The 27,126-nt window shown below is 38.0% G+C and overlaps 1 protein-coding gene and 1 pseudogene across 8 annotated transcripts in view; both read right to left on the reverse strand.

Annotated features, from left to right (window-relative positions):
* ACBD6 (acyl-CoA binding domain containing 6) overlaps window positions 1–27,126 on the reverse strand; it is a 215,283-nt gene that overhangs the window by 17,376 nt on the left and 170,781 nt on the right. For 5 of the 8 annotated variants that reach the window (XM_086693804.1, XM_086693810.1, XM_086693811.1 and 2 more), the window contains one exon: window positions 20,517–20,547. In XM_086693804.1, the coding sequence (XP_086549930.1) occupies window positions 20,517–20,547 (31 nt within the window). Of the gene's footprint in view, window positions 1–4,593; window positions 6,889–8,426; window positions 8,462–20,516; window positions 20,548–27,126 lie in introns of those variants that run through there. The other 3 variants (XM_086693805.1, XM_086693809.1, XM_086693806.1) reach the window with 3 other exon arrangements.
* LOC147572622 (oligosaccharyltransferase complex subunit OSTC pseudogene) lies at window positions 1,599–4,548 on the reverse strand (annotated as a pseudogene).

Here is a 27,126-nt window from a genome sequence, read left to right on the forward strand (position 1 = left end):
CTCACAACACACAGTGACCAGCAGTGAAGTGTGGTAGTAGTGTGAGAGTAAAGGAGAAACACACAGGGAGCATGTTTGTTCTTCAAAACAAGGTTCTTTAGAGGCAGCCTATACATGGGGTAAGAGGTATATGGAAAATCTCTGTACCTTCCCCTCAATTTTGCTGTGAACCTACAACTGCTCTTTATTGATCACCCAAGCAAGCATTTGTAATTGGGTCTATTTCTGGGTTATCTACCAAGTTTCGCTGATTTATACACCTATCTCTTGACCAATACCACATTGTCTTAATGTCTGTAACTTTATAGTAAGTCCTGAAGTAAGGGTGTGTCCTCCATCCGGGTCCTTTGCTTTTCCATATAACTTTTAGAATCAGCTTGTAAATTTTTTCAGAAAGTCCTGCTGGAATTTTGATTGGGAGTACATATAAATCAATTTGAGGAGAATGGAGAGCTTAACAACATCTTTTGATCAATGAACAACAGTATCTCTGTCCATTTGTTTTGATTTATCCTTAAGAATTTAATTTTGAGGCTACTATAAATAGTATTTTTAAAAATTCTGACTTCCAGTTGGTTCATTGCAAGTATACAGGAAAACAACTGATATCTGTATACTGACCTTGTGTTTTTAACTTTCAGTTTCCACCTGTTCATTACCAGTGTATAGGAATTTTTTTTGGTAAACTGATTTTCTATCCTGCAAACTTGCTGAACTCAATTTATTTTCTTTTATTATTTGTTTGTCTTAGTTAGAAAAATTATTTCTGCTCCTTTCATACACCTTATTGTGCTGGAAATGGTCTTGCAGACACATCTGAAATAACATACTGTCACACACTTTATTTATTTATTTATTTATTTATTTAATATATGAAATTTACTGTCAAATTGGTTTCCATACAACACCCAGTGCTCATCCCAAAAGATGCCCTCTTCAATGCCCATCACCTACCCTCCCCTCCCTCCCACCCCCCATCAACCCTCAGTTTGTTCTCAGTTTTTAACAGTCTCTTATGCTTTGGCTCTCTCCCACTCTAACCTTTTTTTTTTTTCCTTCCCCTCCCCCATGGGTTTCTGTTAAGTTTCTCAGGATCCACATAAGAGTGAAAACATATGGTATCTGTCTTTCTCTGTATGGCTTATTTCACTTAGCATCACACTCTCCAGTTCCATCCACGTTGCTACAAAGGGCCACATTTCATTCTTTCTCATTGCCATGTAGTACTCCATTGTGTATATAAACCACAATTTCTTTATCCGTTCATCAGTTGATGGACATTTAGGCTCTTTCCATAATTTGGCTATTGTTGAGAGTGCTGCTATAAACACTGGGGTACAAGTGCCGCTATGCATCAGTACTCCTGTATCCCTTGGGTAAATTCCTATCAGTGCTACTGCTGGGTCATAGGGTAGGTCTATTTTTAATTTTTTGAGGAACCTCCACACTGTTTTCCAGAGCACACACTCTATTTAAAGGCAAAGCACCACAGGTAAAGCTGATCATCTGTCCAGAGTTCCCAGCTTATGGTATCTCACTTCCTGATTTTACATTAATTTTGAGTCACAAATATCCTCTCCAAAAAATGTTAAGGGAGCTGTAAAAAATTATCACTTTATTCAGTATTAAAGTTGTAGAAATGGAGAATATTTTCCTTAAGAAATGAAAAACTAAGAGGAAAATGCTACTTAACATCATTTGTACGTTGGCATGGGCCAGCAGGGAAAAAATACTGTGATAAGCTTGTCTCTTTGATACCAAGAAGACATTCTAGTTCAAGGTTTAACATGCTTCCTATGTTTTCACTACATGCTTCTTTTCTGCTACTTCATTCTTTTCCGTAGTTCACATCAGAGAATTGGTACAGCCTTTAAAACTTCATTAACAGGAACAAATCCAGTATCTACAGATTTCGTCTCATAAGGCATTTTAACCCATCAGACAGCCTGGCAGTTTCATTCCCACGAATACTCTACCCATGAAAAAACTCAATAGGATACAGACAAATCCAATGAATAGAAGAAGAAATCTACTGAGTTTTGGAATGTTTGGTGCATTCGATTGGTCCGGGATTGTGAAACCTAAACCTCCCATTCACTGTAAACAGGAAGCTGGATGCGAGTCCTTCCATAATATATTGTCCATTTACTGTGTAGGCCAAGAAAGCTACTGGTCTCTGATGTCCATGTTCACTGGTCATAGAACCAACACTTGGAGGTTCAACAATAACATCATAAATTATTCCTCTGGTAATGGGGAAGTAAGACACCACCACCAGAGCATACACCCTCATGGCCGATGGCATATGTACCCAGGGCGGCTTCTTCAGCTTCAGGTTGGGGCATTCGAGCACTAAGAACAGGACCCAGCACAAAGTCTCCATTTTGGTAATGGCAGGGGAGCCTCTCGACCTCCTGAACTCGATTTATTAATTCTATTTTTTTAAAAATAGATTCTTTGGGGTTTTCTACGTAGGTGGTCATGGCATCTGTGAATAAAGGATGTTTTATTTCTTCCTTTCAAACCCATCTACTTTTTACTTCTTTCCTTTGGTTAATGCACTGACTAGAACTTCTAGTATGATGTTGAATCAAAGGGGAGGGTGGACATATTTGCTTGCTCTGGATCAAAAGGAAAGCCTTTTGTCTTTCACCATTAAGAATCATGTTAGCTATCAATTACTTCAGGTTGAGAAAATTCCCTTCTGTTCTTATTTTGCTGCATTTTTTTTTTTAATCATGAAGGGAGGTTGAATTTTGTCAACTGTTTTTTCTTTTTTTTACATATATGGAAACAATCATATGTTTTGCTTTGGTTTTGATCTGTTGATATGGTGAAATACAATGATTTTCCATTGCTGAACCAATCTTGCATTCCTAGGATAAAGGCATTTGAGTATGATTTATTATCCTTTTTGTATATTGTATATACAATATAACATTATATTCATGGGAGATATTGGCCTACAGTTTTCTTTTCCTCTAGAGTCTTTTTCTGGTTTTGGTATTAGGGTGTCAGCCTAATAGAATGAGCTGGACAGTATTCCTTCTCTTACTTTCTGAAAGAGTTGATGTGTAGAATTAGTTTTACTTCTTCCTTAAACATTTAGTATAATTCACCAGTGAAGCAACTGGGGCCTGGAAATTTTGTTGTGGAAAAGTTCTTAGCTACAAATTCAATGTCCTTAATAAATAGATATAGGGCTATCTAGGTTATTAATTTCTTTTTTGACTTTGTGTCTTTTAAGAAATGTGTCCATTTCCTCCAAGTTATCTAATTTATTGCTATAAAGTTGCTCATAATGTCCCCTTATTTGCTTCATAATATCTGCATGGTTTATGATGTCTCCTTTTTGTTCCTGAAAATAGTAATTTATTTATTTTTTATTGCTCTAGCTAGAGGCCAACCAGGTTTATTAACCATCTCAAAGATTTTCAATGATTTCATGGATTTTTGGTTTTCTATTTCCACAATTTCTACTCTGATTTAAAAAAAAAATTTAATGTTTATTTATTTTTGAGAGAGACAGAGGCAGAATGCGAGTGGGTTAGGGGCAGAGAGAGAGGGAGACACAGAATCCAAAGCAGGCTCCAGGCTCTGAGCTGTCAGCACAGAGCCCGACACGGGGCTCAAACTCACGAGCTGTGAAATCACAACCTGAGCTGAAGTTGAACACTCAACTGGCTGAGCCACCCAGGAGCCCCTACTCGGATCTTTATTATTTTATGCCCATGCTTGTCTTGGGCTTAACTTGCTCTTCTTTCTCTAACTTTTGAAAGGTAGAATCTTGGGTCATTGAGAGCTTTCTTCTTTTCTAATAAAAGCACTTAATTCCCCTCTAAGCACTACTGTAGCTGCATCCAAAAATTCTGATAGAGTGTTTTTCTTTTCATTCAGTTCAAAATATTTTGTAATTTCCCTTGGAATTTCTTCTTTGACCTAGGAGTTATTTAGAAGTGTGTTGAAGTTTTGCACAATTGTGTGTGTGGGAGATTTCCAGATTTGTGTTTGTAAATGACTTCTAATTTAATTCTGTGGTGGTCTCAGGGAAGACTTTAAAATATTTGTTGAAGTTTGTTTTATGGCCTAAATATGGTTTATCTTGATAAGTGTTCCAAGTGTACTTGAAATGATGTATTCTGTTTATTAGGTGGAGTGTTCTATAGATGTTCTGGAGAGATCTACAGATGTTAATTAAGTCAAGTTGGTTGTTAGTATTGTTCAATTCTTTCATATGCTTGCTAAATTTTTATCTACTTGCTCTGTCAATTACTAATTTATAGTTTAACAATGAGTTGTTTTTTCCTTGATACTCTATGTCTCAGTTTTGACTGCAGAACGTATGGAGAAGGACACTATTTACATCCAGAAATAGCTATGCCTCTTCTACTGTCATACAGTTAATATGGGTGTTGAGTCAATCTGGCCAGCAGCTGAACTGGGTTTGGGTTTTGTTGCTGCTACAGATAACTTCAATGCATCACACACTTTAAAATTCCTCCACCTGTGGGCTGCAGTTACCTTGTTTCTTGAGTGTCCTCGGGTGCCAGTATTCTTGGCCCCCCCCTCCCCCCCCCCCCCCCCCCCCCCCCCGCAGCCTTCAGCAGTCTCTGCACGTCTACTACAGAGAGGGTTTCTCTCTGCACTCTTGCTCCTTCTCCATCAATAAGAGTGCGATTGCTTATTAGGGCAAGCCTCATGGCCTCTTTGTCCTTTTGGGCTGGTCTCAGTCTTAGGCAGGTCCTCAGAGGTGGCAATTTCTCAGTTTTCCTGCATCCCTGCCCCCCAGATGTCAACCAAACTCTACCTTGTATGAGGGAAAACATATCTGGAGAGGGAGAGAGCTTCATGCCCTGCCCTCAGTGGCAAGAAATGTCTGCTTGGTGTCAGTGTAGGGTTCCCTGTCCTTCCCGAGTGGCAGACAGATTTTGCTTTTATTCCTCCTTCAAAAGCAGTGGAAATCTGCCTGAGCCTGGGGACAAGAGAAGAGGACAGAAAAGTTTTCTGCTCTTCCTGAGGGTCTTAAGCATTTTGCTTTGTATGAAATAAGAATCCAGGGAAATGGCAGGGTTTCATGCCTGTGTGTCACTGGGAAGGGCTCTCTCTGTTCTCAGTTCCTCTTATGGTTCTCCCAGTTTATGGCAAAGAGCAAGTGAATGAGGATTCCTCTTGGGTCTGAGGCTCCCTGTTACTCTAGCATGTCAGACTAACTCACTTTAAGAATCTGTCGATTTTAGTTGTTTTCTTACCAGCGTTTATGGTGGCTGCTTCCTCCTTAGGTGCTCCACTGAAGGCGAAACAGTTTGTGTGTCTTGTGGGGGACTGTCATCCTTTGGAATCCAGTTTACTTTGCTGCCATGCAACCTCTGCTATCTGATGGGCTCAAGAAATTAACAATCTTGTAGATTATCTATCCTTTTCTTCTTGTTAGGATGGGAGCATTGTTCTCTTATAGTTTTCTATATCTTAAGTGGAAGTAGAACTCTATAGGAGTTTAGTTTTAAATGATTTAGTAGTGATATTTCTTCTTTTGCTCTTTATTGTTACTCAGATAGTTTCTCTGGCTCCTTGACTCTTTCCTCTGCTGGTGGGTGTTTCCAGCTCTGGCCCCCCTGCTATGTGCTGTTCAATGGCATAGAGCCAACAGCCAAAACCAGGTTGTGATGAGTTATATCCTTGGGACAGCTTCACTCGGGCACCAATCTCTACATAATAACACAGGCTCAGAGGTGGTGCTAAGTGAATAGAGATGGAGAGGAGAATTTACTCTGAGCTAAAATCAGACCATTTGAGAACCCTATCTCTGTCTTCAGTGGTGTGGGATTTCGTAGAAAGCTACCAGGATTATAAATGTTAAATTAACATTTGATGGATGAATGAATAATACATAGAGAGTAGGAGAAAAGGGAGAAAAAGGCAAGAACTGCCTAGTCCAGTCCTGGGACAGGTATTAATGGGCTGAGATTGTATTTTGTTATGGTATGCCACAGACAGGGAGGAAGGCAGAGACAGAATATCCCACCAAGCCCAGGATTCAACAGAAAGTATGTAGGAATACAATATCCCTTCAAAAATTTAAAGTGATGTCCCTCAATAATATAATGAAGATTTTAGTTTTACATTTCCGAATGGTTTTACCATGAATCACTGTACACCAGATTGGATTCCAATGGAAGGCAGTCTCTTATAACATATAACAAAGTTAAAGACACACTGGCTAGTATCAAGTAGTTGTGAGAAGAGATATTTATCCGGTATAGAACTAGCTACATGACATTTATATTTTGAGAAATAATCATTTAACCTTTTTGCCGCAGCTATCAGTCTCAACTTACTGTAAGAAACAGTTAGGTTTTAAAATTGGAACTTTTAAAGCAGGATCAGAGGAATAAATTTCCTAGTGTATAAATCTGTAATACAGGATAATAACTACCACGATCTGTCAGATTACACTTGGCACAAATCTAACCCAATACTTAAGGCTCCTAAGCATGAAGATCAAGGCTAAGTAGATGTGTACTATGGCTGAAGACACTAAGCTGGCCATCTCAGACAAAGGAGCGTTAATTTCATACATGGCATATAATGAATCGACTTTCCCAACAGTGAGATAGGATATAAGATATGAGTACTAACCCAGGAATAGAGCTTAAATTTTTAAGTTCCACATCTAAAGGACCACAGCCAACCAGCTGAGAAAAGGCTAAGCAGGCTACATAATAATCCCCTAACCTAACAAATGTGAGCGAAATTTTAGCTCAAGTCTAACTGTAAAGTGAGGTTTAAATCAGGAAGTTCAGGAGGAACCTGGCTAGCTCAGTAGGTAGAGCACGCGACTCTTGATCTTGGGGGTCATGAGTTCAAGTTCCACACTGGGTGTAGAGCCTACTTAAAAAAAAAAAGGAAAGAAAAAAGAGTGAATTAGGAATTTCAGGGTTGCAGAATAGTCTTTCAGAGTGAGGGATATGGTGTCCATAAGGAAAATGAGTTAATTATTAACAAATGCCTGGGATTTATGCAAAGACAGACTGATATGAGCACAAGGAATTAAGCAATCAGGAAGTTGTAATAGAAAAAAGGGAAGGGAAGAGGAAGACTGGTTTAAAAGACAAGAGGAAACCATACAGGTGAGCCTTATCCTTGTAGGAGGAAGACACACACTTCTTGGAGATGCACCGTTGATCTGGTAATCATCAATTACCTTTGTTTCACAGAGAGCCAACTGGCAAATATAGGTGCCCAACAATAGTGTAAAAAAATACGGTTTGTACCCCCACTTAGTTGGTGAGCTACTTGATTACGTGCTTTGTTATATTCTCTTCTCCATCTAGCACAGTGCTGGGAACTTGGTATTTGCTCAAAATTCATTAGTTAATTGATTCTCCGCCTTTGGCATCTTCAAGTAAAGAACAATTCACAAAGCAGAGTCATCTTTCAGAAATGTGTGAGCTTCCCATCCCCTCAAAATGGACAAAGGCAAAGAAGATGAGAGAGGGGAAGGGTGCTAACATTTTACCAAATTAATGAGGGGATATATTGGTGCCCACAATGTGCTGGGAAATACAAAAACAGTCATAAGCCTGTCTCGGAAAAGCTTGAGCAAGTCTACAGGGATTAGAACGGTTGCTGAATTTATGGTACCCTGGGAACCTCTATTTGTCAAGTGCCATAGAGGCAGCCCTGACACTGGCACAGGTGAAGATGAATTTTCATTCAGAGCAGTGAGCCTTCTGACTCCATTAATCCTCAGGGTTTTGATGATGAATTTCTTTCCTTTTTTATTTTATTTATTTTCACTCTAATGCCTCCTCCCACTGCCCTGTAACAGTGTGGAAGGAACAGAACAGATGGTGCTTTACGTGGAAGACCGAGGGCTCATGAGGATACAAAGCCTGCCCACTCTGAAATCACATGACTGCACGTGCAAGGAAAACCCTTGATTTCCCCTGGGAGACACAGACGCAATGATGTTAGTATTCCCAGTGGAGGGAGAGGAGGGGAAGGCTAACAGGCCATTTACAAGGAAGACCACACTTACACTAATATACTCTTCAGCAAGAACCATGTTTAATCACAAAACAACAGGAGGACCGGTATGTGAAGATTAAAAAACACCAAAGTTAAACAGAGGCAAATATGGGTTTTAGAACGGTGTTTTGCAAAACCCATTTAAAATGAACTAGTGAGGACATACAGTAGTAGAATACTGGCCTCCAGTTAACCTACCATTGGCTCTGACCCAGTTTTAATCGGAAGAAGCCAGGATTTACAACCTGCTTAAGGATGGAGTTTGACAACTGCTATAATCAGAAGAGCTGTCAACACAAGGACAGCTGTCAAGCCAAACTGTAATTCATAAAAAATAATAGCTAAGCCCCCAAGACATCCCTAACATTGTCTGCACTTACTGATTTAACTGTACTTACAGTTTTATGAAAGTTCCCCAAACAGGTTAAGGATCCTAAAATCAAATCAAATCAAATCAAAAAATAGCTATGGAGTACCTATTAAATAAAAAAGGTTAAATACTACTGACTAAATGGATAAAATATGTCCAGCAGATTCCCTAGCACACAGTGTTTAATAAACAGTAATTATTATTACATGTCCAACTCTGTTTTGATGACCTCAAAAAGTGGCAGAAGTCTAGTGACCTGGTAAAAAATCTTAAAGATGAATCACTCCTATAAGTGATTATTAATTAAACTTAAAATATTAATTTCATGAAATATTCCTGAGTTGTCAGAATATTTTAGTTTTATATATTTGTAACGCCAAAACCTCTTAACTAATGACATTATCTTAGTGCTTAATTATCTTGATTATAATATACATGGTATTTGTTTTGTTTTTTATGCAATGAATAATATAACCTGAGAGAGAGAGAAATGGAGGTTGTTTTACTAGATCTATTTTCGGCAGGATTCCTAAATCAGAGATAATTTTTATTAATGTCTAAACTCTCAGTGAACAGAAAGAAGAATATAAAAGCACATGGATGGACACAGATATTAATAAAGTACAGCTCTGAAAAATAGCCTTGATGCACTGTCTTAGGTGACCAATGATAAAGAATTTTCATTTATTTTATTTCTGTAAAAGACTATCTTTCAGAAAATAATGTTTGCTTTAAAAGGATACCAGGACTGTAATTTTTTATGAAATTATGAAAACATGATTGGAATTGGAGTCAGAAGACCTGGACAAGTGTCTTGGCTCTGCTACTACACTTGAATTACCCTGTCAAGGTCACTTGACCCCTCTAGACTTCAGTTTGTCCATTTGCAAATGTATGAAAACAAGGCTTACCTCCAACATTTGTTGGAAAGGTTAAGAGATTACATATATGAAAACAGTACCACCACCACCTTATGTCTGTTTGGGTTTGGAGGCTTTTTGTGTGTGAATATTTTGTTAGAGTATATATAAGTTAAATAGAGAAGAACACCAAAATCATCTATACAAATTTTCTTAAGATGATATCATCCATGTAACTAGCACATAGATCAAGAATCAGATTATTTGAATCTCAGGAACACTGCTGCCCTGTTAACCCCTTCTAAATACTACCTACCCATTTTTTCAAGGTAACCATTATCCTGTTTACTACTGCTGGAGATGAATTTTTCCTGTTTTTGACCTTTATACAAATGGATGCATACAGTATGTACTCTTTTGTATCTGGCAATTTGAACTTAACAGTATGTTTGTGAGATTCATCCAAGGTGTTGCATGTGGTTATAGTTCTTTTTTATTGCTGTATAGTATTCCATTGGATGACTACCTTACCTGATCAGGTCTCATAATTCCCGAATCTGAAGATTAGAGTGTTTTATCAATTATTGAAATTATCAGTAAATGTATCTTCAAGTATCGATTCTTACCTACTTTCTCCTTCTGGAACTCTTACTTAAAAATGCTAGACTTTATTATTTTACACTCAATGTCTCTTCCACATTTTCATTTATCTTCTGTGTTGCCATTTAGAACTATCTTTCAGTTCAACATTTTCTTTAAACAATTTTTTTTCATGTTTATTTATTTTTGAGAGAGACAGAGACAGAGTGTGAGCAGGGGAGGGGCAGAGGGAGAGGGAGACACAGAATCTGAAGCAGGCTCCAGGCTCTGAGCTGTCAGCACAGAGCCTGATGTGGGGCTCGAACTCATGAGCCATGAGATCATGACCTGAGCCGAAGTCGGATGCTCAACCAACTGAGCCACACAGGCGCCCCTCAGTTCACCATTTTCTAAAAGGTCTATTTATTTTGAGAGAGAGAGAGAGAGTGAGAGTGAGACAGAGCACACAAGCAGGGGAGGGGCGGCGGGTGGCGGCAGGGGGAGAGAATTCCAAAGCAGGCTCTGCACTTATAGTGTGGAGCCAGACGCAGGACTCAAACCGTGAGAGTCAAACACTTAACCAGCTGAGCCACCCAGGCACTTCTCAGTTCACCATTTTTTTAAACCTGTGCCAATTCTGCACTTTATAAACTATCCACTATAAAATTTCTGTATTTTTTTTATTTATTGAAGTTCATTTGGTTCTCTTGTGAATCTCTCTGTTCTTTTTTTGAATGTCTTATTCTTAGGTTTTTCATCCATTGATTTTATATAAACTTATTCTGATAATTTCTATCTAGTAGTTTTATTCAAGTTCTTCAAAGTCTAATCGTGAGGTTTATTATGTCTGCTGACAATCACTTAAGTATATTTTGTAATTTTGGACTGTAAGCTCATTTTCAGCAGGGCTTCTTTGTATAGGAATTTTGTGCCATCCTGGTTGAGGATGTGTCCCTCAAGAGAAGTTTAGCATTTGCTTTTGCCAGATCCCTCATGGGTAACCTGTCTAGACACTTATTATGTTAATTTATTGACTTGAGGATTTCTGAAATAATCAGAGTATAAATTAAACCCAAACTCGCAGGAGATGGGGACTTTTTTTTTCCCCACCCAGATTTTGGTATCTGGCAAATAAGCTGCTTTGTCTTCCTTTCTTACAGGTAGGGCGACTTTTTCTAATGTAATTATTACTATTATTATTTTTTAACTGAGGGTATAGCCCTTTGAATGTCCTGGCTTATGTGCAGGTTTCAGTTCTAACTCTTCATTATTTCTTATTCAAGATGTATCATTTCCAGGGTTTGGTGGCATTGAAACCCAAACCTGCAGTTTTCCCAAATTAGATAGTGTTAGCTCACACACTTACCACTATGGTTACCACATCCTTGTATATTGGGTGAGAGTTGAAGACACCTAAAGTCTGGGGACATCCTTTAACCTCTAAAAGGATGTTTGGTATATTTTATCTAGCAACTAGTAAGTACTCAAAAATATGAACGAATGAAATATAATTAAAAAGGTAAGTCATATTCACAGTACTAATAGAGCCTATGATATTGTGATTTAAAATAATTTAAATTTAGAGGTGTCTGCGTGGCTCAGTTGGTTAAGCATCCAACTCTTTTTTTTTTTGGAATTTTTAAAATGTTTGATTATTTATTTTCAAAATTTTTTGTAATGTTTTTATTTTTATTTTTGAGACAGAGAGAGAGAGAGAGCGAGCATGAGTCGGGGAAGGGCAGAGAGAGAAGGAGACACAGAATCTGAAGCAAGCTCTAGGCTCTGAGCTGTCAGCACAGAGCCCGATATGGGGTTTGAACTCATGAACCATGAGATCATGACCTTAGCCAAAGTCAGACACTAAACCAGGTGCCCCAAATGTTTATATGTTTGTTTATTTTTGTGTGTGTGTGAGAGAGAGAGAGAGAGAGAGAGAGAGAGAGAGAGTGAGCCGGGGAGGGGCAGAGAGATATGGAGACACAGAATCCAAAGCAGGCTCCAGGCTCTGAGCTGTCAGCACAGAGCCTGACATGGGGCTTGAACTCACAAACCATGAGACCATCACTTGAGCTGAAGGCAGACACTTAACCGACTGAGCCACCCAGGCACCCCAAGCAGCCAACTCTTGATTTCGGCTCAGGTCATGGTCTCACCATTCGTGAGTTTGAGCACAGCATCAGACTTCATGCTGTCAGCACCGAGTCTGCTTGAGATTCTCTTTCTCTCTCTCTACCCCTCCCCTGCTCATGCTCTCTCAAATATTTAAAAAATAAATATAAAATACATAAATAAAATAATTTAAATGTAATTTTCAAACAGGTAATATCTATCTATCTATCTCCAAATAGAGAAATTATTAAAGGGTTTATAGGAAGACCTTTTTATCCTATGCTAGTACTCTCGCCTCACAGTTCCTCTTCCCTTAGGCAACCAACACTGACTCTCTGTGTATCCTTCCAGCGATATCTTATGCAGTTATTAGCAAATATGTACAGATATATTCATGGTAGCACACGATATACACTATTCTGCATCTTAATCCTTCCACTTCACAATGTATCTTAGAGATTTTTCCATATTAGTACATAAATAAAATATTGCAAAGGTCCAAAGACCTTTGGAAAATACCAATCCTGTTGCTATGTAGAAATGCATTTTGCATATATCAAACTTAATTGGACACATTCCCACATCCACAGAGGCATTTACCTCTAATGGTTAACTAGGGGTGACAGAGTGACTCATCTACATTCTCAAGGGTACATTCAGCCTGCCTTAACTGTTTCTACAGTTTCTGGATGGAGAAATGAAAGGAAAGCACAACACATGCCATAAAGAAGGCACTAAACATAACCAAATGAGTGGATGAGAGAAGAAACGTGGGAATGAAAGAACCGATTTAGCAGAGCATGTGGATGCCCTGGCAGGGGCTGTCTCTCTAAGCAGAGCAGTGAACTCCGGACCTAATGGCAAATATTCTGGCGTAAAAGAAGTTTGCTGTTTGAAGTGAGGCATCAGGAAAAAGGGGTAGCCTGGATTTTGCCCTGAAAGCCTCACAATCACTGAGAAGTTTTTTCTTTCCCCTTTCTGATGACCTGTGGCTGTCTGACCTATGCCTGGTTGTCCCAGATTGCGATCACAGCTGTGGACGCAGCTAAGAAAAGTTTTCTTCTGGGTGGAAAATTAGGGTTTAGAATAGCCAGCTCTTGGTGATGTTAGAGGATGTAAGCGACAGAATTATCAATGTGTCAGAGGAGTGAGTGAGGAGTGCTGTGGGAAGAGGCACAGGAGGGATTTGTTTTTCTCTCCTCTCCTAGGAAATCTACAGATGTGGGTTTAAATTTCTAGCTCCCTTTGGTAAGTTTATTAACTTCTTGCAGCTTTGGTTTCCTCATTTACAAAATGTGAAAATGTGTAAGTATGTTTTTAATGGTACCTCTTTCAAAGGCATTTGGTAACGTAAAGTATATATGTCTGTATCTAAGTGTATGTGTATGTATGTAATTTCAATTAACACATATTTTAAGTATGGCATACAGAGGAATATAGAGGCTAATAAAACAAATTTTTGGCTATTACAAATAATGCTGCAATAAATGCTCTTAATCATGTCTCACTACAAACACGTTCAGGAGTATTGCTAGGGTATACAAACAGAAGTGGAACTGTTGGGCTGTAGGGGATGCGGACCCTCAGTTTCACTAGATCTCACCAAACTGATCTCCAGTGGTTGTGACAGGTGACACTCAGCAAGTATGCACGTTCTTGTTGTTCCACATCCCACTACTAATACTTGTAGGTGTCTGCCTGGTGCCAATCTCACCAGTGTGAAAACATATCTACATGTTATAATCTGTACTCTCTGATTACAGTTCTTCAAAGGACTCTTCATAGTACGGCACCTCTTGAGAGCAATGGTAATGACAGCTTTTGTTCCAGACTATCTTATCGAGGATGTCTGCAGAGTGAACAGCCTAGGACAACAGAGGTGGTGTTTCCTTCCAGAGTAGAGGGTAGGTTTGCTTACTGTCCAGTGTAATGAAGAGAACTCGTTCTCTGGAGCCACAGCTGGGCAGATTTGCTTGCAGCTCACTTTGACAGACTAGAGTTCCTTAAGGTTAAGATTTAAGAGACGATACACTATGTGTGTAGTATCTGTCTGGGCTTCTCTGCGTTGCTCCTATGGGACTCAAAAGGCAATGACACAAACGTAAAGCTCATGCTGCTGGCTGTGCTGTGAATAACAGTCTGGTGTCTTTTGCCAGAATCCATGAAACTGTCGGGCTAACTTGTTAATTTGCAAGCAGAGTATAATCTCAGATTACTCCTAGTTCTTGACAGTTATGAGGGGGGTTTGAGCATCTTTTGCTGTTTATTTGATATCCGGCTCTTCCTATTTGTGCACTACCCATTTTTCAGGTCCTATTTTTCCATTTGATTGTCCTTCTTATTAGCTGAGTAGATGTTCTTTATATATTCTGAATAATGATCTTATGCAGGTTATTTGCGTCTTAAAGATACTCTCCCAGTCTTTGCCTTGCATTTTTACTTTGCTCATACTATCTTTTGTTTAACAGAAGTTTAAAATTTTAATGTACTATCATAGTTTAAATTATGATTTGTATTTTTGAGTGTTAAGAAACCATTCCTTACTCTATTCATCTAAAAGTTTATAATTTTGCTTTTCTCTATATATGTATTCAATTCACCTAAAATTGATTTATGTGTGTGGGGTGAGTTGTTTGGTTATTTGCTGTTGTATAACAAACCACTCAAAATGTGTGGTGGCTTAAATATGGCAATGCATTATTTTTAATGATTCTGTGGGTTTACCAGCTGGTTCTTTTGCTTCAAAGAACTAATTTTTAGTTTGTTGACTTTCTTTCTTTTCTTTCTTTTCTTTTTCTTTTTATGGGGAAGATAGTTTTTTTTTCTTTTTCTTTTTTTCAAATTTTTATTTGAATACTCGTTAGTTAACATCTGGTATAACATTGCTTTCAGGAGTAGAATTCAGTGATTCATCACTTAACATATAATACCTGTGCTCATCATAACAAGTGCCCTCCTTAATGCCCATCACCCATTTAGCCCACCCCCCACCCACCTCCCCTCCAGTAACCCTCAGTTTGTTCTCTATTGTTAAGAGTCTCTTATGGTTTGCTTCCCTCCCTCTCTTTTTTCTTTTTTTTTTTCTCCCATATGTTCATCTGTTTTGTTTCTTATTCTCTATTTCATTTATTTCTACTTTAATCTCCATTATTCTTTCTGTCTTCTTTAGGCTTTGTTTGCTATTCTTTCTCTAGTATCTTAAGGTGGAAGATCAGGTTACTAATTTGAGCTTTTTCTTCTTTCTTAACATAGGCATTTACAGCTATAAATTTCTCTGTGAGCACTGCGTTAGCTGCACTCCATAAATTTTGGCATGTGCTATCTTTATTTTCATTCATCTCAAAGTATTTTCTGACTTCTCTTTTGACTTCCTCCTCCTTGACCCACTCGTTATTTAAGAATCTGTTGTTTAGTTTCCTTATACTTGTGAGTTTTCAAGTCTTGATATCTAATTTCATTCCATTGTTCCATTAAGAACATACATTCCATTATTTCTATTCCTCTAAATTTACTGAGGTTGTTTCATGGCCTGCATATTGTCTATCCTGAATAACACTCTAGGTGCACTTGACAAGAATATATATTCTGTTGTTGTTGGATGGAGTGTTTCATAGATGTCTTTTGGATCTAGTTGGTTCATAGTGTTGTTCAAGTCTTCCATTTCTTTGTTTTCCTTTTGTCTAGTTGTTCTACCCATTACTGAAAGTAGGGTGCTGGAATCTCCAACTATTATTTTTGAATTGTCTATTTTGAGTTTTTTCTTTAATGGTTGCTCTAGGGTTTACCACATACATTTTAAGTTCAGCTTTGGCTTTATACTTGGCTTAATTCCAGTGATATGTAGAAACATTACTCCCATATACTTCTATTCCATTTTCCCTCTTTTGGTGGTAGTAATGTTTTACCTGTTTTATAAATTAATGTTACAAATCCAACAATACATTATTATAGTTACTTTAACATCTGTAGTCATTTCCTTAGCCCATTATAACTTTGTTCTCATCCATCTCCCTTGTGCTGTTACTGGCAAATATATTATACTTCTATAGGCTGTGGGCTCAATAATACATTATATACATATTATTTAGACATCACTTGTTAAAATCAGTTAAGGAAAGAAAGGAGAAAAAATATGCATTTATATGGTCTTTTACAATTACATATATATTTATGAGTGCTCTCTGTTTTTTTCATGTGGATCTGAATTATCTTTTGGGTCATTTGCTTTCAGTCTGAATATTCTGCTTTAGTATTTCTTGTCAGGTGGGTCTGCTAGCAACAAATTCAGTTTTTGTTTATCTGGGAAAGGTTTTATTCCATCTTAATTTTTGAAAGACAGCTCTGCTAGATATAGATTATAGATACAGATTCCTTCTGTATTATATAGATATTCAAGGTCAGAACACAGTGGGATAACATATTCAGAGTGCTCAAAGAAAAACACTCAACCAGGACAAATTGTCCTACAAACCAGCCCAATCAAATCATGGCTTCTTTAAAGGTCAGTGTTTGATATTTGTTCTGACTCATGAAGGCTCCTCCCAGCTGTAGCATTCTCCCATTCTCTCTACTATTCTTGAGAGGACCCTTAGCCTTGAACTTCTCCAGGCTCTGTTGTAAATGAAGTCAGTTCCTTTGGGAAGAGATTAGGGGCTGTTTTATAGCTTTCTCTACCCCTCCCCCCACCGCGGGCAAAATCTCTGAGCCAGACTCTGGAGCTAGGAGTGTGGATAACAGCAAGCTTCTCTTGAGTGATCCCCTCCCTCCCCGGCTCTAGGAGTTGGTGGCAGTGAGGGGATACATGGCCTTGCTGTCCTGGCATGGAACCACCACCTCTCAAGTCAGGGCAAGGGTGATCAGAGCCTCAATATTCTCAGTGCACCACATCAAAGACCCCATTTCATGATGGGATCCTGGGCAGAATAAGGGAGTCCCTATCTCTTACCTGCGCTTGCCCAGGGCTTAGTTCTTTAAAATTTATTTTCTATCTTAAAAAAATTTTTTTTAAATGTTTATTTATTTTTGAGACTGCGCACGCGCAAGTGGGGAGGGGCAGAGGGAGAGGGAGACACAGAATTCGAAGCAGGCTCCAGGTTCTGAGCTGCCAGCACAGAGGTTGACTCAGGACTCCCAACTCATGAACTGTGAGATTGTGACCTGAAGTCAGACACTTAACCAACTGAGCCACCCAGGTGCCCTTACTTTCTACCTTTTTATGCTAATGTTTAAGAATGCAATTAGGAGCACCTGGGTGGCTCAGTTGGTTAAGCATCTGACTGATTTTGGCTGAGGTCACGATCTCATGGTTTGTGAGATGGAGCCCCACGTTGCGATTTTCTCTCTCTCAAAATAAATAAATAAACTTAAGAAAAAAAAGTCTAGTTCTATATTTAAAACAAAAAGAATGTAATTTAAAAAAATCTTATTTTGTATGCAGCATCTTTGCTAAAATGTACTGGTTTTATTTTTTTAGGTTTATTTTTTATTTTGAAAGAGAGAGTGTGCATGCGAGTTGGGAAGTGTAGAGAGAGAGGGAGAGAGAAAATCCCAAGCAGGCCCTGCACTGCTGGCATGGAGCCCAATGTGGGGCTTGCACCCATGAACTGTGAGATCATGACCTGAGCCGAAATCAAGAGTTGGATGCCTGACTGACGAAGCTACCTAGGCACCCTGAAACTGTATGAGTTTTAATAATTTGACTATAGAGTCTCTTGAATTTCTATGTAACTACTTATATTGTTTGAGATTAATGATGACTTTGTTTCTTTTTATCCATCCCATATACTTTTTATTTCTTTTGCATTTCCTTCTGTGTAATCTAGGGTTCCAATACAATATTAAAGAAAATTAGTTTTTTTGATTAAAAAAAATTTTTTTTGCATTTACTCATTTTTGAGAGACAGAGCACAAGTGGGGGAGGGGCAGAGAGAGAGGGAGACACAGAATCCGAAGCAGGCTCCAGGCTCTGAGCTATCAGCACCCAGCCCGAGGTGGGGCTTGAACTCACAAACCATGAGCCGAAGTTGGACGCTCAACCAACTGTGCCACCCAGGCGCCCCAAGAAAATTAGTTTTGGTAGGCATCTTTTTCTTATTCTGATTTTAAAGGAAATGCTTCAAATATTTCATCTTCAGTAATATTTGCACTAGGTTTATAATGTATAATTTAATCAGGCCATAGAAATTTCCTTGCATTTGTAGTTTATTAGGAATTCATCTCATGAACAATCATATTAGCTAACACTACTGAGTGCCTTCAAGGTGTCCAACATTGTCCTAAGCACTTCACATAGATTAGCCTATTACATGTTCATAATATATCTTTCAGGTTATTATTATTCCTATTTCACCATGAGTAAACAAGTACATTGAAGTTAAATAATCTGTCCAAGTTCAGGAGTAGGACTAGAATTTGAACCCAGAAGTCCGGTTTAAGAGCCTGGGGTCTTAATTACTTTTCTCTATAAGTTTCTTTATATTGCATTCTGAGTACTGAATTTTCTCAATTGCTTTTTCTGCATCTGATTTGACCAAACGGTTTTTCAACTAATTTGTTAACGTGGCAAACTACATTGATAAATGCTTGAACTGTTAAATCTTCTTTGAATTCCTAAGGTAAATTCAACTTTGTCACAGCTTTAAAAAATACACTGATGAATATAATTTGCTAATATTTCATTTAGGATTTTTACATGTATGTTCAAAAGTGAGACTGACTCAAATTTTCCTTTTTTGCACTGGTTTTGGTACCCAAGTTAGGGGCATGCATTTGGTGATATTTCACCCTTCATTATCAGGTTGAAAAATATAGTTAGCATTAACAGCTAGCCCAATAGTTTAGACTCCTAGACTATTCAGTGAGGTTCCTGACATCCAAGCAAATGCTAATAAGCAGTGGACAGAAATGTCCAGGGGCATCTGAGCCATTTATTATTGAATGGTGGTCCAGGATGGCCAAAAGTGGCAAAAGAGCCTAATGTATTCTGTCCCCAAAAGTATGAAGGGGGTTGATCCTTAATCTAGTTTAAATATTGATGGCTGTGTTTTATTCAACCATATACACAGCCAAATAGAAAAAAAGTAGGAATCCTTTTAGTAAGTGCTTTATTTACAAAATATCTTTTATCTCACTGAATTTACCCAGTACTCTTTAAGAGCCATATTATTTGCATCTTACAGATTAACCTCTATTTTATAGATTAGTTAGTTAAGTGAAGATTACTTGACTAAGGTAATCAGCAGGTGAAATTAGTTACAAATTCAAATCTGTTTTTCTTTACTTCAGTTACATCAAGAAAGTATATCTTTTAGGAGAGACTGTAGCTCCTAGAGTGACAATGATTAGTATCTCACTTGTCACTGAGAGTACTGAGAATGAAAGAATGAATTTTCAAAGGTGGACTGGAGAAGGCTCCATTTCTGTTGACGGTATAGAAATGCTCTATTTACTATGAATGTTCCCACAGGATTTTAATATACCTCCAACTGTGGAGGTTATTAATCTGTTTCTAAACAAAAAATTACTGTGTCTCTGCTAGTGCTAGACACTTTCCTTTTAAATTTATTTTTATTTTAAAGTATAATTAACATACAGTGTTATATTAGTTTCAGATATATAATATAATGATTCAACAATACTATATATTTCTCAGTGTTCACCAAGATTAAGTACAGTCTTAATCTTAATCCCCTTCATTCATTTCACCCACCCACCCCCACCCACCTCCCCTCTGGCAACCACCCGTTTGTTCTCTGTATTTAAGAGTCTCTTTTTTCCTTTGTTCATTTGTTTTGTTTCTTAAATTCTTTTTTTTTTTAATTTTTTTTTTAATACTTATTTATTATTGAGACAGAGAGAGACAGAGCATGAACACGGGAGGGGCAGAGAGAGAGGGAGACACAGAATCTGAAACAGAATCCAGGCTCTGAGCTGTCAGCACAGAGCCAAACGCGGGGCTCGAACTCACGGACCATGAGATCACGACCTGAGCCGAAGTCGGCCGCTTAACCGACTGAGCCACCCAGGCGCCCCTGTTTCTTAAATTCTTAAACGAGTGAAATAATCTAGTATTTGTCTTTCTCTGACTGATTTATTTCACTTAGCATAATACCCTCTGGGTTCACCCATGTTGTTGCAAAGGGCAGGATCTCATTCTTTTTTTGTGGCTAATATTTCTGTGTGTGTGTGTGTGTGTGTGTGTGTGTGTGTGTGTGTGTGTGTACACATATATATACACATACACATCACATCTTCTTTATCCATTCATCTATAGTGGACACTTGGGTTGCTTCTGTATCTTGGCTATTGTAAATAATGCTGCAGTCCACATGGGGTGCATATTTTTTAGTTAGTGCTTTTGTTTTCTTTGGGTAAGTATATAGTAGTGGAATTACTGGATCACATGGTAATTCTAGTTTTAATCTTTTGAGGAACCTCCACATTGTTTTCCACACTGGCTGTACCAACTGTCCAGGCCTTTTTCCAAGCACTACACAGGTTTGGACAAAGTTGAAATAAACAAATAAAGAAAACTTCCAAATATGGTTATTAATAAGTTAGAGACATCTTACCATAATGTAGAGCTGTTTGACCTTCATTGTCCTGTAAAAGAAACAAATAACACATTTTAGAAGTCTAAGTTATTGCAGAAGTATGGAAGTACACAAGCTATAGCAAATATATCTGATATACCAAAGTTCTAAAGGTTTATCAAATACAGTTCTTCTTGCCTCACAGTAACTTTTAGCCAAGCTCTACCTGGGAGAATAGGAGAGTGTTGAATGGTAACTTGTGTACTCAAGTAGCTACAGCAGAGTCACAGGATAACCAGATTGCAGATATTAACAAAAAGGGAACCTCTTAGAATGTGGCAGTTTGATTACCCAATTAGTGGCAAAAACCCTCTGATGCTGTGTATCATTGATCTCAGCTAGTATTATAATGTTTTTTTAGTTTATCACCAAATATATCTGAGACATCTGTGATTTCTCAAAAGTTAGTAGCTTTTCAATCCCCTTTCAAATATTCATAAATTCTAGATTCAAATATTAGGTTTCCTAACCAGAGCAAATACCATAAAGAAATGTGATTTCAGGGGTGCCTAGGTGGCTCAGTCACTTAAGCGTCTGACTCTTGATTTCGGCTCAGGTTATGATCTCACAGTTTGTGAGATTGAAACCCATGCTGGGCTCGTGGAGCCTGCTTGGGATTCTCTCTCTCCAAATATATAAACTTGAAAAAATAAATAAATAAAAAGAAATGTGATTTCAAAGCACACAAAGTCCTAGAAGTTATTAAGTTTGGAGTTCCCATAGATAACTCCAATAGTTGATTTAATTTTTTTTATTCTTTTAAAACCAAGATATTCTAACTATATATACTAATTTTAGCACAGGTAAGTGCTTTTTAGCAACACTGCCTTTTTTTTTAACATTTATTTTTGAGAGATAGCGCGTGCGTGCTTATGGGTGGGGAAGAGGCAGAGAGAGAGGGAGACAGAATCCCAAGCAGGCTCCATGCCATCAGTACAGAGCCCAATATGGGACTCGAACCCTGGAACCATGAGAGCATGACTTGAGCCAAAGTCAAGAGCCAGATGCTCAACTGACTGAGCCATCCAGGCACCCCAGCAATACTGCCTCTTATTAAGTTGAGAGTAGGTGATGATATTAATGAACAACAAATAAATCAGGATTAAGTACAAGTGAAAGCAGAATTTAGTAATTAATTTGATATTGACTTAGTAATATGCATGGCCCTATTGTGCCCTGATAATTAAGAATAAATGCTTAGGGGCACCTGGGTGGCTGAGTTGGTTATGTGTCTGCTCAGGTCATGATCTCACGGTTCGCTAGTTCAAGCCCTACATCATGCTGGAGAGGAGCCTGCTTAGGATTCTCTCTCTCCCTCACTCTCTGCCCCTCCCCTGCTTGCTTGCATTCTTTCTCTCTCTCTCAAAAGTGAAAAAGTATAATAAAATTAAAAAAAAGCTTAATTGTTGTGAATAACTAGGAGAGGGTGATATTATGACCTAATCAACTATTCTAGGGTACATCGTATCTACATTTCCCACTTCTTAAAAGTTGAATGTGGGGATTGATTCCCAGAACTTTTTGGCTATGGTTCTACTTAATCCCCTAGGAAGGAAAGCAAAAAGCTGTCACAGGAAAGTTCTTTACTGGTTCAGATAAATAGTGAAAAAGTCACTCCTTAAGGGCTTTTTAACACCTAGAGAAGGTTTACAGGGGTGACTTCTGGTGGGGGTAGGGAGACAACTTTAAGGCAATATAGTTCAAAAACATTTTTTTTCTTAAGTTTATTTTGGAGAGAGATAGAGAGTGCAGGGAAGCGGCAAAGAGAGAGGGAGACAAAGAATCCGAAGCAGGCTCCAGGCTCTGAGCTGTCAGCACGGAGCCTGACGTGGGGCTGAACCCACGAACTGTGAGATCATGACCTGAGCCGAAGTGGGATGCTTAACCAACTAAGCCCCCCAGGTGCCCTGCAATATAGTTTAATTAAACAGTTTTCCTACCAGAGAATGGGAATTCTTGTTGGATTTGGGAGTGAGATGTGAGAAGTGAGTGGAGATATGAAAGAAGTAATTTTGAGGGCCTCTGGGAGTAGGGTAGACTTGGCTGAAGTGTAACAGTGGATGCTCATTGAGCAACATAAGGATAATAAATTCTAAGGGAAGTGAAAGATGGAAAGCAGCACTAAGAAGTCAGGGAGATAACAGAACATTTTTGCCTCCTTAAAAAATTTTTTTAATTGAAGTATAGCTGACACAATTATATTAATCGCATGTATACTACACAGTGATTCAACAATTATATACATTACAAAGTGCCTACTTCTTTCTTGTCTTTTCCAATATAGCCCCTACCTTGCTCCCTGCTCCCCTTCGCCTTGCCCTGCTCTTGAGGTTAAGGACAGGTAAGGGAAGAGAGCGAAGGCAGCTACAGTTAACAGGGTCCAAGTGATGCTGATGGGTGATCAGTATGACAATGGGAAGTTGTGCTCCAGAGTGTTCTGAATTGCCTGGCTACCACCAAAGGCATTTAGAAAGAACTGAACTGCCCATTACAGCTTTAGACTCACATCTACTTTGCCCACTTCCAATGTTAATCAGTAAAAGAGTGTGTGTGTGTGTGTGTTTACGCATTCACACGCATGTATGTGATGAGTTTATACATTCGTTTATTCAATTATGGTTTAAATGTCCAGTAATAGAAAAACAATTTCAGAAAGGGCTTAATCTATTATAATTTTGGACTTATGCATCCATCATGCAAGGTTATTATTTTCCACAATTATCTATCTTTAGAAAGTGTAGTTCTCTTGCTATTTGTGCATAACTTTCTTAATCACCCTATTCATATATACTAAAGGCTAGTTTCTTTTAATTTCTAATTGGTTATCTTCACTAGGGAGGTGGAAACCATTTCTTTCAATCACTTTTACCAATGAATACTAAATGTGTATCTTCAGCCCAATTTCCAGTTAATTAAAAATATTTATCGAGCTCCTATTATGTCCCAGTCACTGTTCTAGGGACTAGAAACACGGAGATGAGCAAGACAGACAAGGTCCTTCATGTTATAAATCTTATATTCTACTGCCAGGAAAAGTAATAAGCAAGTAAGTATATTTAATAACAGGCAGAGATAAGTGCTCTGAAAAGATAAAGCAGAATAAGAATCTAGAGTGATGTGGGGTGCTGTTTTAGATAGAGAGGACAAAAAAAGGCTCTATGAAAAGGTATGTTTACACAAAGAACTGGGGAAGATGCGAGGGTAACCAAAGCTGAACAAACCATAGCACTCATCATCCTCCTGGTCTGAAAAGCTAAGCCAAACCTATCCTATTTTTTCTCTCAGGATTTTAAAATATGGAACTAGGCGATGGAAGTATGTGTATAGAGAAGATCCTTTCCTCTCCAAGCAAAAGAAAATGGTGTAGTGAAATGAGACAGACACAAAAGGACAAATACTGTATTATTTCATTTACACGAAGTACTCAGAGTAGCCAAATTCAATGGGACAGAAAAACAGAATAGTGGACACCAGGGGCTCAGGGAAGGAAGGAATGAGGAGTTATTGTTTAATGGGTACAGAGTTTCAATCTGCGATGGTGAAAAAGTTCTGGAGGTGGATGGTGGTGGTGGCTGCACGACAGTGTGAATGTGCTTAATGCCACTGAACTGTACACTTAAAAATGGTTATAACAGTTAATTTTATGTTGTATTTTACCAAAATATAAATAAAAGAAAGTTTTAAAGAAGCAACAGCAGAAGCTGTGAACCCAAACTGCAAGTGGCGACATTCTTCACTTCTTGGAGAAAACTTCTTCAGTAGGAAAAAAGTGAGTAAGTATTCACAGAGAGAAGTAGTGGTCAGAGATGGAGAGAAAATGAGTCTCTGAAATTCTGTTTCTTAGCTGTGTGTGTTTGGGCCCTTGGAGAATTACCTTGCTTTTTTTTTTTTTTTTTTTTAAAGCTCTGCTCTGCATTCAGAGGGATGCTTATTGTATTTTTTGCTGCACTGCTGGGTGTTTTACAGTGGGAAAATTTTTCAGATTATTTAGTCTGGAATCTGGGGGAAAAGGAAATCCCTTAACCTTTAAGACTCAGTTCACTTTCTTCAGGAAACCTCCCCAACTCCTCTTTTTCTACCACTGGGCAGATCATACACACTTACCTGTCTCTTCCACTAAGACTGTAAACTTCTTGCAGACAAGTGCTATGTCTTTTACCCAGTGCCCATCACAGTATCTTGCATATAGTGTATGCTCAATAAATGTTCTTGAAATGGGGGAATGAATACATTAATCTTTCCTCATTGGTTTATTCTTTAATTTCTTGATGTACCTTTTTTCTTTTACCTGAATTAAAAACAAATGTTCCCACATAATTCCTATAGTATGGAATATAATACCAGATAAAGTAATGTAATGAGGGACTAAACAATGATGAACAGGAGACTGAGTTTATAGTTAACTAAGGGCTAAATGATTACTATATTCAGTTTGACTTCCAGATTCCTTTTCTTCTATAGGGTCACACGACAAACTGGCCCCTCATGAATTTATACAGATTATTTCTCTCCCCACATGTATTCTGCACTTATCCTTTCTTACTTTGTTTTAATCACGTCTCCATTTTATTAGTAATTATTTCTTTAAGAACTTAGTTTTCTTCTATCTCCAGACTGGGCACTCTATCAAATATAAGAAACAGATTTAATTTTACCAAATGAAGTATTGATGAAAATATTAAATATTTTGCTTAGAACTGATATATAGGAAACTTTATTTTATCCCTTTAACATTAAACCACTGATAACATTACTATTTCCTGTGCATAAAACTCTGTGGCCAAGTCCTGAGTTTTTCCCTACTGCTAGAAGCATTTTATCAAACTGAATCAAGAGCCACATTTCTAAGTCAAGATACACATATTTTATAGCTAACATCATATCCAATGGTGAAAAACTGAGAATTTTTCTTCTAAGATCAGGAATAAGACAAGGATGTCCACTCCCACCATGTTATTCAACTTAATACTAGAAGTCCTAGCTGTAGCAATGAGGCAATAAATAAAAAGAAATAAAAGGCATCCAAATTGGTAAGGAAGAAGTGAAGCTGTCACTATTTGCAAATGACATAATACTATATATAGAAAACCCTAAAGACTCCACCAAAAACGATTAGAACTGATAAATGAATTCAGTAAAGTTGCAGGATATAAAATTAATATACACAAACCTGTTACATTTCTATACAATAGTAATGAAGTAACAGAAAGAGAAATTAAGAAAACAATCCCATTTATAATTGTACCAAAAAGAATAAAAATACCTAGTAATAAACTTAACCTTATGAGGTGAAAGACTTATACTGTGAAAACCATAAAACACTGATGCAAGAAATTGAAGACGACACGAACAAACAGAAAGATATTCCATGGTTCGTGGATTAAAAGAACCAATATTGTTAAAATGTCCATCCCTACCCAAAGCAATCTACAGATTCAATGCAATCCTTACCAAAATACCGACAGCATTTTTCACAGAATGAGAACAAATCATCCTAAAATTTGTATGGAACCACAAAAGAGCCTCAAGAGCCAAGGTAATCTTGGGAAAGAAGAACAAAGCTGGAGGTATCACAATCCCAGATTTCAACATATACTGCAAAGCTGTAGGAATCAAAACAGTATGATACTGGCACAAAAACTGACACATAGATCAGCAGAACAGAACACAGAGCCCAGACATAAACCAATGCTTATATGATCAATTAATCTACGACAAAGGAGACAAGAATATTCAATGGGGACAAGACGGTCTTTTTAAAAAAATTTTATTACATTTATTTATTTTTGAGAGACATAGTGAGACAAAGTGAGAGTGGGGGAGGGGAAGAGAGAGGGGGAGACACAGAATCTGAAACAGGCTCTAGGCTCTGAGCTGTCAGCACACAGCCTGACGCGAGGCTTGAACCCACAAACCGTGAGATTGTGACCGGAGCCAAAGTCAGACGCCTAACCGACTGAGCCACCCAGGAGCCCCGGAAAAAGACAGTCTTTAACAAATGGTGCTGGGAAAACTGGACAGCTACATGCAAAAGAATGTAACTGGACCACAGAAAAATAAATTCAAAATGGGTTAAAGACTTAAGTGTGAGACCTGAAACCATAAAACTAGAAGAAAACACAGGCAGTAATTTCTCTGACATCAGCCTTAGTGACATTTTTCTAGATTTGTCTCTTCAAGTAAGGGAAACAAGGGCAAAAATAAACTATTGGGACTACATCAAAATAAAAAGCTTCTGCACAGCAAAGGAAACCATCAACAAAAATCAAGTGGCAACCTACTGAATAGGAGAAAATATTGCAAATGATACATTCAATAAGGGGTTACTATCCAAAATATAAAGTTATGAAATGAGTTAAGACAGAAAGAAAAGGCACAGCATGGGAAATATAGTCAATGACATCGTTGTAGCATTGTAGGTGACTGACAGATGGTAGCTATGCTTGTGGGGAGCACAGCGTAACATACAGAGAAGCTGAATCACTAGGTTGTATACCTGAAACTAATGTAACATTGTGCATCAATTATACTAAAAACAACAACAAAAACAAAGAAAAACAAACCTTTGTTGGAAAATAAGAGTGGTATT

The sequence above is a fragment of the Puma concolor genome, chromosome E4 (assembly GCF_028749965.1).
Source record: "Puma concolor isolate L17-30 chromosome E4, mPumCon1.1.hap2, whole genome shotgun sequence".
Classification (NCBI taxonomy): domain Eukaryota; kingdom Metazoa; phylum Chordata; class Mammalia; order Carnivora; family Felidae; genus Puma; species Puma concolor.